This window comes from Tauraco erythrolophus, chromosome 2 (assembly GCF_009769465.1).
Source record: "Tauraco erythrolophus isolate bTauEry1 chromosome 2, bTauEry1.pri, whole genome shotgun sequence".
Lineage (NCBI taxonomy): Eukaryota > Metazoa > Chordata > Aves > Musophagiformes > Musophagidae > Tauraco > Tauraco erythrolophus.
In genome coordinates this window covers 105,144,663-105,157,476 of record NC_141466.1, presented here as the reverse complement: position 1 = coordinate 105,157,476, position 12,814 = coordinate 105,144,663, and the positions used below count along the sequence as shown (strand labels likewise).

The 12,814-nt window shown below is 37.9% G+C and overlaps 1 protein-coding gene across 1 annotated transcript in view; it reads left to right on the top strand.

Moving 5' to 3' along the window:
• Nucleotides 1–12,814, top strand: part of MTA3 (metastasis associated 1 family member 3) — a 143,031-nt gene that overhangs the window by 69,183 nt on the left and 61,034 nt on the right. Inside the window, exons 9-10 of the mRNA XM_086628920.1 lie at nt 5,237–5,425; nt 11,094–11,168. Of these exons, the coding sequence (XP_086485046.1) occupies nt 5,237–5,425; nt 11,094–11,168 (264 nt within the window). The remainder of the gene's footprint in view (nt 1–5,236; nt 5,426–11,093; nt 11,169–12,814) is intronic.

The following is a 12,814-nucleotide window of genomic DNA, read 5'->3' as shown; positions in this document are numbered from 1 at the left end:
GCTAAGGCTAAAGTAGATCTGCTAGTCATCAGATACTTGAGTATTTGAACTAGAGGATACTTGAATCTAATGGATGAGTTTAAAATAGTTAAGGTACTGCCATATATAGTGGCTAGACAGCCCTTGGAATTTAGTTAAACCAAATTTTATGGGAAATACCAGCAAGTTAAAAAAGGGATTAGAAAAATTATGGACCATGGGTGCTGACGAGAACAGGGAGGAGACGTGTACCATGTAGCATTCCTCATTCCCAAGGTTTGTAGAAGCTGGTGAATGAAGTGGGAATTGGCCTCAGACTGTGGTTAGATTTGTGTATTTTCCGTAAGTAATATGCCTTGGTGCTGCTATCAGGAACAGCATGCTCGGCTAGGTGGATGAGTGATCTGATTCAGTAGGGCAGTTCTTAAGATTCCAGACAAAATGTATTCATTAGCATTAGGAGAAAAATATTTAATTTCTTACATTTTGCAGCGTACTCAAAGGCTATTAAACAGGAAACTGATTTAGTCTGGGCTACAGCAGTTTAATAAAGGCAGTGGTAAAATGTAATGTTTTCAGTAATACTCAAAATGAGTTTTCTGTTTCACACTTGCTCATACGACCTTACCAACACAGTTCTGTTCACATTAAATGCTTTATTTTTCCATCAAAGTAGTTCTTTAAACGTTTTTCATTTTATGAAGATTTAATTGGATTAAGAATTTTTGATAATCCCACACACTGTGCATCCTTCTTACTGTATTCAGTGATTAATAGAAGAGATTCATCCTTATAGCAATTTCTTTTTGTTTGAAAGTAGCTGTGCAGTGCTGCTGATAAAGTGATACATTTAGTGTTTGAGTGCCATATAAATGTTTCTCCATTGCAAATGATCCATTAAGTTCCATTACACTTAATGAAAGGCATATCTTAAAATGAGGCACCAGAGGAGACACCCCAGGTTTAATTATTGTGTCTGTCTGATCTCATTTTCCTACCCGCTCAGCTTTTTAAAACCCTTCTCTTTTACTCTTCGGTGATGTGCTTCCTTCTAATTTAAGAAAAGACACATTTGTCATGATAGTAGTTACTTTTTCAGACGTTCCCATGTTAATCGGGAGCATATTTTGAGTGGTGGTTAAAGTTAGTGCAGACATTTGCAGAACTTTTGGTGTATCTTGTTTACGCTTTGGAAGAGATGTAGGTGCATGACACCAAGAAAATTATACTGTCTGTATTCTTAATGCAAGGCAGGTGACCCTTGCAGCCAAAGTGCTATTAAGGGGATTTCTGTACGCCACTTTCTGTACACCACACCTGTGGCTTTCTAGTATTCTTAATTAGTTGTTTCAATTAGAGATGACTGTAAAAAAATTGATACTAAAAAAATAATATAATAAATGCTTAGGTTATAAACATGAGTAAATTCTCAGTGGATGGACACATTAGGGAGATCTTGCAGCTTAACAGCAAGAGGCTACTTTCATAGAATCATAGAATGGTTTGGGTTGGAAGAGACCTCAAAGATCATCTAGTTCCAACTCCCCTGCCATGGGCAGGGACACCCTCCACTACACCAGGTTGCCCAAAGACTCATCCAGCCTGGCCTTGAACGCTTCCAGGAATGGGGCATTCATAGCTTCTCTGAAAAACCTGTTCCAGTGCCTCACTGCCCTCAGAGGGAAGAATTTCTTCCTTATATCTAATCTAAATCTCCCCTCTTTCAGTTTAAACCCATTACCCCTTGTCCTATCACTACATGCCCTTGTAAAAAGTCCCTCTCCAGCTTTCTTGTAGGCCCCCTTCAGGTACTGGAAGGCTGCAATAAGATCACCCCGGAGCCTTCTCTTCTCCAGGCTGAACAGCCCCAACTCTCTCAGCCTGTCTCCATAGGAGAGGTGCTCCAGCCTTTGGATCATCTTCATGGCCCTCCTTATTTTGAAAACGTTGGGAAGGTAATGAAACAAGGCAGGAAACTACCAATGCTTTTAGAAAACCCTACTGGAACACATGAAACAATGTGTGTTTACCTTCTTAGAAGATACTAAATGTTCTTTTCTTACAGTGGTAAAGACTTGTGAGACAAACAACCAACTGAAACTTGCATTTCTGGCCTTCTCAGAGGCAATGTTTTATTTTATAATGAAAATTTGTCTGTAAGAAGAGAAGAAAACTGGGAAGTCTTCCTGTTTCAGATTCTTAAATGTTTCATAGTACATAAATGGACAATGAGAGCCATTAAAGCAAAGCAGGTTGATGGAAACACTTGCTCCTTGTGGTGGGTGTGTTTGGAAGAATCCTTGCTACTTTACTGTAAGGACATAAATCTGGGTTTGGGTATTTCTTCAAAATGAAAAATATGAACAAGTTTTTCCTTTGCGTTTTGAATGACATCTTGTTAATTATTTTTATTAGGCTTCCGTATACGTGTCTCCCAAAATAAACATACTTTAAAATATTATTGAATTACAGAATCTATACTCTGTTTCTAGTTTGAGTGCTTTTTTGGAGGCAGTTCAGTCTAGATTTAACGGACTACTGAAATTGCAGCTGATTTAGGAACTGTGTTACAACTTGCTTGCAGGATGCCCTGTCATTCCTTTTCTTCCCAGCTCCATGCAGCCCTTCCTTAGCTTTTGGTGGATAGTTTCTTCCTTCACATGCTTAAATTGGGATTTGAAGTTCCCGCTCTCTGTGTGGCTAATATCTTTCTTCTGGTGCGACCCCTTGTCTATGATGGACAGTATACTCTGAGCAAGAGTTCTTACAGAAGGGTGGTTCTTCCTCTGTACTTCAAGCTCCTCTTTCAGAGAGGCAACGACAGGTCTTCCCAGCCTTGTGCTCCTTGGATATCAGGTATCTACTAGTTGTTTCTTACAGTCCTCTCATCCTTGGGTAAAGACTTTTTGTCTTGGGCTCTGGTGATGTCTTCAGGCTGATCTTGCTTTTGCTAGCACATTTTACTCACTGCAGTGTGTGAATTTGATTGCAGGTGAGGGCTGACAAACCTGCAGAAGGCAAAGTATTCTTTTGGGAACTTGTCAGTGGTCTTATGTCACAGAACAGCTCAGTGAAGACGGTACTTATCCACAGAGTTCATTTTGAGTCTCTTCTTTAATAATACCAAAAAAAGCTTTATGGAATCAGATGTTTATTATAGATGGAAAATTAACATAAGGCAAGAGCAAGATCCTGATTTCTTCACTTCTGTTGTTTTTAAGAAAGGTGGTATCAGTGAATAGATCCAGATTTAGCAGCTGCTTGGAAAATGTCCAGTATGTAATGCTTTTCCACAAGGACCGCAATTGAAACAAAGATTTAAACCTTGGTAACACAATACACTGAAAGAGTTCAGTCTTTAGGCCTGATTTCCCCACATTGCCTGAGTGATAAGTCATTTCATTTTCCATTCTCTAATCTGTAGTTTATGAATTTTGGACATTATGCTGTGCTATTAGAATACTTCTATGTATATTAAAAGGCATCTTCTCAAGGCTGGTGAATTAGACTTGAACCATAAGTAAAATGACATATTGTAGGATAACAGTGACATTACTTCTTGCAGACAAAACAGTTCAAGAATCTTGTGTTTAATAGCTTTCAGAGAGGTGTATCAAAAGCTGGAAAAAGGCTTTAGCCAGTCATAGGAGATGTCAAAAGACAAGGAGAATTCATTATTTGCTGTACATTTGTAAGCTCAACTAGCATGACCAGAAGGTCAAGGGAGGTGATTCTGCCCCTCTGTTCTCGTGAGACCCTGCCTGGAGTACTCTGTCCAGCTCTGGGGTCCCCAACATAAGAAGGACATGACCTGTTGGAGTGGGTCCTGAGGAGGGCCATGAAGATGATCCAAGGGCTGGAGCACCTCTGCTATGAAGACAGGCTGAGAGAGTTGAGGTTGTTCAGCCTGGAGAAGAGAAGGCACCAGACAGACCTCCTAGCAGCCTTCTAGTACCTAGAAGGGAGCTACAAGAAAGCTGGAGAAAGACTTTTTACAACGGCATGTAGTGATAGGACAAGGGGCAATGGCTTTAAACTGAAAGAGGGTAGATTTCAATTAGATATAAGGAAGCAACTCTTCCCTCTGAGGGTGGTGAGGCACTGGAACAGGTTTCCCAGAGAAGTAGTGGATACCTCATCCCTGGAAGTGTTCAAGGCCAGGTTGGATGAGGCTTTGAGCAACCTGCTCTAGTGGAAGGTGTCCCTGCCCATGGCAGGTGGTTTGGAACTAGATGATCTTTGAGATCCCTTCCAACCCAAACCATTTCGTGATTCTAGCTGGAATGGCTTGTAAGTGCTATATTGACACATAATACAAGAGTGTTCTTTCCTTCCCTGAAAGTTTTTGGGTGCCCTCTCTCAGAAGATGAGTTTAGGGCTGTGTGAGAGATTGCGTGCTACAGTTACAGCTCATTGCTCTGGTGGGACAAACAAGTGAGAGACTGATGTTGTGCAGTCACACACATTATTGTGGTTTATACCTCTAATACTTCCTTCAGCACAACTGAAGATTGCGGTGATGGGGGCTTTTGGGACGCTGAGTTAGAAAGGCTTCTTGTATGTTGCTCATTTTCCCTGCGGGTGGTTTTGTGATGTAGTTGCTTACTTTGCATGTTCCCCATCATTGGTTAGTGATGGAAGCATTCAGTGCTATCTTCAAAGAGAAATGCTATAACTTGTTCATTTTTGCTTTTCCTCTTTTATAAAGGAAAACTAAGTAAACAAAGCAACCTCATTTATCCATCTGCGACAACGGAATTTAGCAAGGGACAAAAATCTTGCTTGTTTTTCAGTATGATGATAATGAAATCAGTAAAGGGCTTCCTTCCCCAACAATGAGAATATTGAGCACGTAGATGTCTGGGCAGCTGTTTAACTACTAATTAGAATTTTTGTTAATTGCAAATGGCCCCTTAGTCAATATATGCCACTGTCTCTATTGAGTTACTTGGAATCAATTCCTGCCAAGTAAAGATTCCCTAGAAATGCTTGCTAGTAGTTTGCAGGAACTAATAAACTAATGTCATTTTTAGTAAACATTTTATTAAGGCATTGCCTTTCCCAAATTAAGTAATAAACAATTTATTTTCCTTATGCTACACAGCAGAAAGCCTAAGATACCAAGATAGATTCTAAATTTATCATTAGTTGGGGGTTCTTGCGTGGCTTATAGAAAATAAGATATTGAATTTGCATTAATTGAAATGGACTGCTTTCTATTTAAATAAGTTTTTTATTCCTTCCTTCTCCTTGCTAGTTTCATGCAATGGATACACTGCATAAGCACAACTATGATTTGAGCAGTGCCGTCAGTGTTCTAGTGCCACTTGGAGGGCCCGTCTTGTGTAGAGATGAAATGGAAGAGTGGTCAGCATCAGAAGCTAGTTTATTTGAAGAGGCTTTGGAAAAGTATGGCAAGGACTTCAATGACATTCGACAAGACTTTGTAAGTACGAAAGTTTGACACTTTCTATTTACTGTTTTTTGCATGGGTGAGTGTAACTACTTTCTGTAGATTTGAAAGATTAGCTAGAGGAGAAATCTGTGTAGCTGATAGATGTAATTAACATATGTATACATTTTATCTGGATGAAAGTCAACATGCTTTGTTGTTTGGTGCCATTCTTTGGAAAGGTGTTGACAGAAGATAATCTGTTTAATGGTTTAATTCCAGATAGGATGTCATGCTGATGTGTTTTGAAACAATTTTTACAAGGATTTTACAAGCATCTGAAAAAGTTCCGGCAGCTTTTCAGAACTTTTCCACAATTTCCAGTGAAATTCATTAGCATCTACATGGCTGACTCCCCTGAGTGTTTTTGGAAAAGCTAGGGTTTCCTTTTATGGTTAGCAGGGAGAAATTTATATTCAGATAGCTTTTAAAGTGCACTACAGGGAGTTATTTTGACATATTAGGTATTTTGGCACTTCTGAAAAGTGAAGGAAATGTTTTCCAATATGTTCTAACTAAACTGTTTTTGGTACTGAAGTATCAGACGGTAGGGCAGCAAAGCTTTAATTTGCTGAATACTAATGCAGAGTAATTAAAAGAAATTGATTCTAACACTCATTGCTGGAACTGCTAGTAATTTGTCTGTGAATTGTTTTGCACATTTCTTGGAGAGCTTCTTTCTTTCAAGGAAAAAGATTTCCTCTGTTGTGCTAAGTTCAAGTTGGGCTTTGTTAAAAGGTTAGGATTAGAGCCAAAAGAATTCCGTTATTTAAGACTGAAGTCGATTGAAGCATTTTCACAACTCATTCTACTTGACTCTGAGAGCTCAGAACTTTTCTTTGCAGATGTTACTAATAATCTTTGTGAGGGGAAAATGGTATCATATGGTAAATGTAGAAGTCCTTCCAAGATAGAGTGTGGGACAGTGGGAGGAGGCTTCCCGCTTAGCTCAGCTGTCTTTCCTTCACTTTTACAGTTCTGAAATGAAACACATAATTGAACGAAGGTGGGAAGGGAAGGCTATTGTTTTTCTGAAGAACTGACATTTTAACAGATGTATTATATCTGCGTGTTATTTTTGAGATTCCTAAGGGAGAAAATGTTCACTGTATTCATCACATAAGGTTGAAAATTTCATCATGGATGAAGTGCCTCTCAAGTTCAAGAAAATACGATTGGAAAGAATATAGGGTTTTAGAACTGGAATCTTAATGTGAACTACAATTCTTTATTATTTCTCATACAGACAAATGGTCCTTAGCTGTAATTGTACAATAGTTCAGTAGCTATGTTTTCTAACTAAATGTTTCCTAATACGTAGTATTTGGCTTTTCAAAATGCCTAAAGCATGTATTACAGATTTTGTTGACTGTTTACAAGTTGAGTCTCAAAACAATTTGTGACCAAGTATACTTAAGCCTTGTCTCTGGTATTTATGTAGTAGTTTTATTTTCTGTATAATTTCTGTGTTGTATTACATGTAATTCTGTTGATATACATGCATTAAAGTAATACAGTAATGTGTTGCTGGAATCGCTTAGGTGGTTGTGATGTTCAAATGCTAGATATTTGAGTGAGTCTACTAGAAGCTGTTTAAAATGTTCAAATTTTATCTCAGGTAGATTGCTGATATTCTCCCTCTTTCACTGAATTTTCCTTCTCAAAACACAGATTTCCCTTGCCCTCCTCCCAAAGTGAAGACACATGCACAGATCTAGAGATAGGGTTGCGTAGCCTATTGAGGGCACATTAATGATGAGTGAGTGCAGCAGAAATGGATATGGGGCACTAATTAATCATAGTCTCATTTAGTTAGAACAGGGATGATATCTATCCTTAGACACTTTTTTTTTTATGTTTGGAAAAGCAACATGTCATTTTAAAAACGTCGTTAGAAGAACATCTATTTTATATATTAATTTATATGGTAGTGGTAACTCAGTGCACACCATCTTGATACAGTTCTAGGTAACTGGAAATTTTTAAATTATCTTAATCATTGTGTAATCTTGGGATATCTTAATTTCTCTAGAGTAAAATTTGTGTTCTCACTTGCTAGGTAGCATTCTGAAAGTAAAGGGATTTGTAAATGAATATTTGTTTTTAAGTAATCATCTGAAATAGTCCTGAAAGATGTAGATCATGGATGCATGAAAAGTTTCTGCGAGGTGAGGTAGGTATAAATACGTAGCACTTAAGCAGTGATTTTTCATGAGAATACATTTATCATCATCCCTCTCTTCAATGACTAGTCATTGGAAAGTAAGTACTATTACATGTGATATAAGAGTATGGACAAAGAAGCTAATGCACTGGTAGCGCACATGCTGACTTGCTCAAGTGTCCAGGTAGGATCTAATGATAAAATTAAATCCTATGGTGCCTGAGATTAAACTTGAGCACTCACATAGTGGTGCCACAGTACAGGCAACACTCTCATGTTGCATGGCAGAAGGTGGTTGGCAGCAGTCTCCTGAAGCAGAAGGGTTACGTAGTACCTGCTTGTGTCATTATATGCCAGAGGAGTTGCCTTTTCTGAATTGGCCCATATTTGCAGAGCATGGCAGCTGCAATTGCAGCCCTTACGTGATAGTTCTTTAAAGGGCAGGTTCATTTACTTTTCCAGCAATTAGTAAGAACTGGCACTATTTGACATTCAATGTGCTGCTCTAAGCATTAAACTATAAACATTAAATGTTAGTAAGCAAGACCATTATTATAAATTAAACAGTGTAAAGGAGTTTACCTTTTTTTTAATAGACGAGAACAGCTCATTTGTTATCAAATTACCAGTCCACCCTTTGAATAATCATTTTTATGAGCTATTGACTCATCAGCTGTTTTAGGAGCTTATTTGTTGAGCTTCTGCTGTCTTTAAGAACTTACATGAATCCTAATCAACCTAAACTTTTTAAGTTAACTGAATCTACTTGAGGTAGTTGGCTATTTCACATCCCAGGGTAGTAGAATGGAAGAAGACTGAATGTTTTTATGTTCTCCAAATAGAACTATTTTCCCAATGGTAAGAGACAACTGTTAATGCTTGATAATTCTCAGTATTTCATTATCAACAGCTTTCACAAATTTATACCTGTTACATCTCAAATATGGCAGGAAAAGCCTTGGGAATCAGACTTGAACCATTCCAGAAAGTTGCGGAAACATGGCTTAAAGTTTACATGTTCAATTTAAGATACTTCATCATTTGAAGATTTCCTGCTGGTCTGATTCGAGTAGTCCATTTTTACCCTTAATAACCTAAAGAAACTGAAAATTCATTCTCCCTGTTTTTGTACTGCTAACACCTCTTTGCTAATTTTGTCCTACAAAAATGTCACGCAGATGGCAATTTATACTTCTTTCAGTTAGTGTTTAATAGAAATTGGTAACGAGAGGACGTTATTCTATGGCTGTTCACAGCTTCTCTGGCAGTCCAGAGCAACCTCGGGGAAAATTCATGTGCCTCTACAGTGTTTCCTCATTTAAGTGCATAGGTAAATAGAATACAGGATATTCATACTCAGTCTGTCAAACAGGTTTTCTCAGTTGTAAATCAAAGTGTAAAAGGATTATGGTTATGCAGTCCAAGCACCTTAATTATCTGTCTTTAGTTGTAGATGCCTACTGCATGAATGAACATACTGGTGTCACAATCATAATTAAAACAGATTAAAGTATTTTCTAGAGAAATGTCAAACATAATCCGTAGCACAAATGTGTTAATAAGCATTTAGGAAGGAAAAATAAATATGGAGAAGCTAAAATGTACTTGTTGACAATGGCAAGTAGTTGGGGTGACTGTTTCATCTGGATGCTAGGAAGAATATGGACCTGGAGATTGAGAGCAGCTCATTTGTCACCTCACACCAAACACATGTTCCTGTCACTGGCCTTTTCTTGGGTAGATTTCTCTTAAGGCATAATTTACCTGGGAAGATAAAAGGATTTTTGTAAACCGAATTGTGTTGCTATCTATGCAACATCAGCTAATGCATTTGTTACACTGCTACGTGTAAAATGCAGATAGAAAAAAATGCTATTGTTTGGACTAGGGATTTACACACTGTGGTATGCTGCCTCAAAAAGAATTCACAGCTGAGTCTGGACCTGAATCCCAGCTCCTGAAAAGCAGAGGTGGGACCCAGACTCAGTTCCTTGAAGTATCTGCGAACAAGCAGCTTGAAAAAATGTATGAGCTCCTGCATGTTGCGAGAGGCAGCTTGGTACAGCATTCCTCTGCTGCTTTTAGGAACATAATCAGAAGTTCAGGAACCTATTCTTTTGGCTTAGGACATGGAGAAAGCCCCAAAGCAGAGTGAATAAGTTTGGAAAGATAATGTTTTCACATGTGTATTTTCTGGGACGTCTTAAAAGTCATCCTTGTTTCTGTAGAGTAGAGAATATCAGTGTTAATGCATGCCTCTAGAAAAAAACATGAACAAAATAGTAACGTGTTTCCAAGTTATGAAGAAAAATCGCATGAATTCTGTAAGAGAATTACTAATTGAAGTGACAGAAATAATTGATGGAGTTAAATAGGTGATTCATTAGTAATTAAAAATGGCTGCTGTATGCTTAATTTTCTCCCCTAACCTTAAACTAACACATTTTCACTTTACCAATGAACATGTGCACCCAAAATGGTAATAATAATCGTCATCACCACTTGACCTGAGTTTGCACAGAGATTTTTGTGAAATATTCATTGCCAGTATCGCTCTTGTTGCTCAAGGTAGCATTTGTCCCTAGCATACTTTCGTTTCCAGGCTCCGGGGTGACCTTATAGCGGTCTTCCAGTACCTCAAGGGGGCCTACAGGAAAGATGGGGAGAGGCTGTTCAGGAGGGCCAGTTATGATAGGACAAGGGGTAATGGTTTTAAAATAGAGGGAGGTAGGTTCAGGTTGGATATTAGGAAAAAATTTTTTTCTATGAGAGTGGTAGAACACTGGAACAGGTTGCCCAGAGAGGTGGTGGATGCTCCATCCCTGGAGACGTTCAAGGCCAGGTTGGACAAGGCCCTGAGCAACCTGATCTAGTTGGAGATATCCCTGTTCCTTGCAGGGGGGTTGGACTAGATGACCTTTGAAGGTCCCTTCCAGCCCTAACCATTCTATGATTCTATGATTCTTGTTTAATGGTCAAGAGTATGCAGAGGTTTATGCAGCACTAGTGGTATCGTGCGAGCAGCTGAGTTGTTATGGGACTTGAAAAACCTGTGAACTATGTACAATAACCGTTTTGTTTTTTAAGAGTAAAATCATTATAAGACTCAAACACAGTCTTGACAAGATGATTTATTTTAGTCCTGATGTTGTTCTCCATCTGATAGGCTTTATAATAAAGATATTACCTTCTGTGTTTCCTGATGAAAATCTGGATTCTGTTTTGATCATTTTGGTTAACCATATGGCTTAAACAGAATAAATTATGTTTGAATTTGAATGAGTAATATTGTTGTAATGCTACTTCTTTGTTAACTTTAAGGAAATATTGTGTATTAGTAATATGTATTTATTTGGATATGGATTTTAATGTAGGTATTTAATACATTCACATTTTAGTATTCGTCTATCAACTATACTTGATTTTAACATGTGTTTAATAAGATGTGGACATTGCAGTTTCTTGGAAGCACTTTAATTTGTAACAAATGTTTTTCAGCTCCCTTGGAAGTCGCTGACTAGCATCATTGAGTATTATTACATGTGGAAAACCACTGACAGATATGTGCAGCAGGTAATTTAATGGCTATTTCAGCATGAACCAGTCTGCCATGTTCTTAAAAAATCTAAACTTGTTAAAACATAAAAATCTGTTGGCATTCTTAAAAAGAAACATGATGGGAGGCCTGTGGTAATATTTTAGGCTATAGACCAGTGGTTTTGTGCTGTTCACAAGGTGCATTGTCAAATCTTCTGATGCCTACTGTACATCACATAGCTGTGAAGAGGTTTTTAAGCCATTTGTGTTGTATGCTGGTTTGTAGCAATGTGATTCCTGGTTCTCACTGCAGTATGGGATAAGAAGGAAATGGACTGCAGAGCAAATGCGTTAGACTGTGAAGCTGTGCATGGGACTGAAGAAAAAGGAATATACATTGTGTTAAAGGTGGCTACTAATGTTAGGAACCTTTTCTTGATACTCCATGATAGAACATTACTTTGTCATTACCTGGTTTTAAGAACAAAATAGAGAACATTCTGCATGCAGTGGGATGTGTTAACCCTTCTGATTGAATGTTCAATTGTTTGGGTTGCTCTGGAGCAGAAACATGATAAGATTATATTGAGTACCTACACTGGGATGTTTTAAGCAGATTTAGGCAAAACTTCAGTATTAGCGCTTTTTACATATTGCACTCTATAATTTACTCCTTGTCTGAAATATACAGAATATTTTAATTTATGATACAACATGTAAGGCTGTAGCTCCGTTACTTGCTGCATAATTAGTGGCGATATATGTACAGCATGTTGAAAACAAATATGATGCTGTAATAATTACAACTGTTTTGTTAGATGGATCTTTGGAATTGTTCTCACTTTTGTTACAATGTGTCAGAAGGGTGATTGCTTCAGGTTATTCTGGTTTATTTTGCAGTATTTCTACATGGTCTTTTTAGGGTATGGAAAGTACAGAAAAAGTCTCTTTTACCACATAGTAGAGTCTTGGACTGTTACTAGGAACTTTTAGTTTTGTGGATAACACAAATAGAAAATAATATGCTGTGTATAAAGGCAGGTTTTTGTGGATTGGCCTCCATTCATTTCACTTTTGATGCTTTTTGCACTGTTAATCTTTATCCTAGAAAGGTATTGCCAGCAGAGATTTGCTGTGGTGTTTATCAGCTCTTAAGGACTGGGCAACAGATGGTCTTGAAGAAACAGAGGAAAAGATTTTATTGATACCGAAAGCTGTGGAGTAAGGATAAATTGAAGTGCAAATTAAATTTTGTCAACACTCTTGGGTTTCTCAGAGATTGATATATTTTTTTCCTGTGAAATTTTTCTGAAACACTTGGCTCTGGAGTGGTTGGTGAAAGACTGAGACTCCCTTTCCAAAGTTCTCTTAGGGTTTCATTATGATTCCATTACTACAACAATCAAGGTGTGTGATGGTGTGTTGAGTTTCTGTATCCTTGCACAGGATTAGGTTTTTTAAGCCTCACATAAGAAAAACACATAGGCTTTATGGTTATCTGCAACTTGAATACTCTCACAAATTCCTGTGTTTTACTTGCAGCCAGGTAAACTTACAACATCCTAACTCAGAACACAGCAATACACCACAGGATTTAATGCTTTAGGCGTCTTTCAGTCATGCATGGTCATCAGTAACAAAATCAGTGTAGGGCAAATACCTCATTTCTATCCTGGCTAATA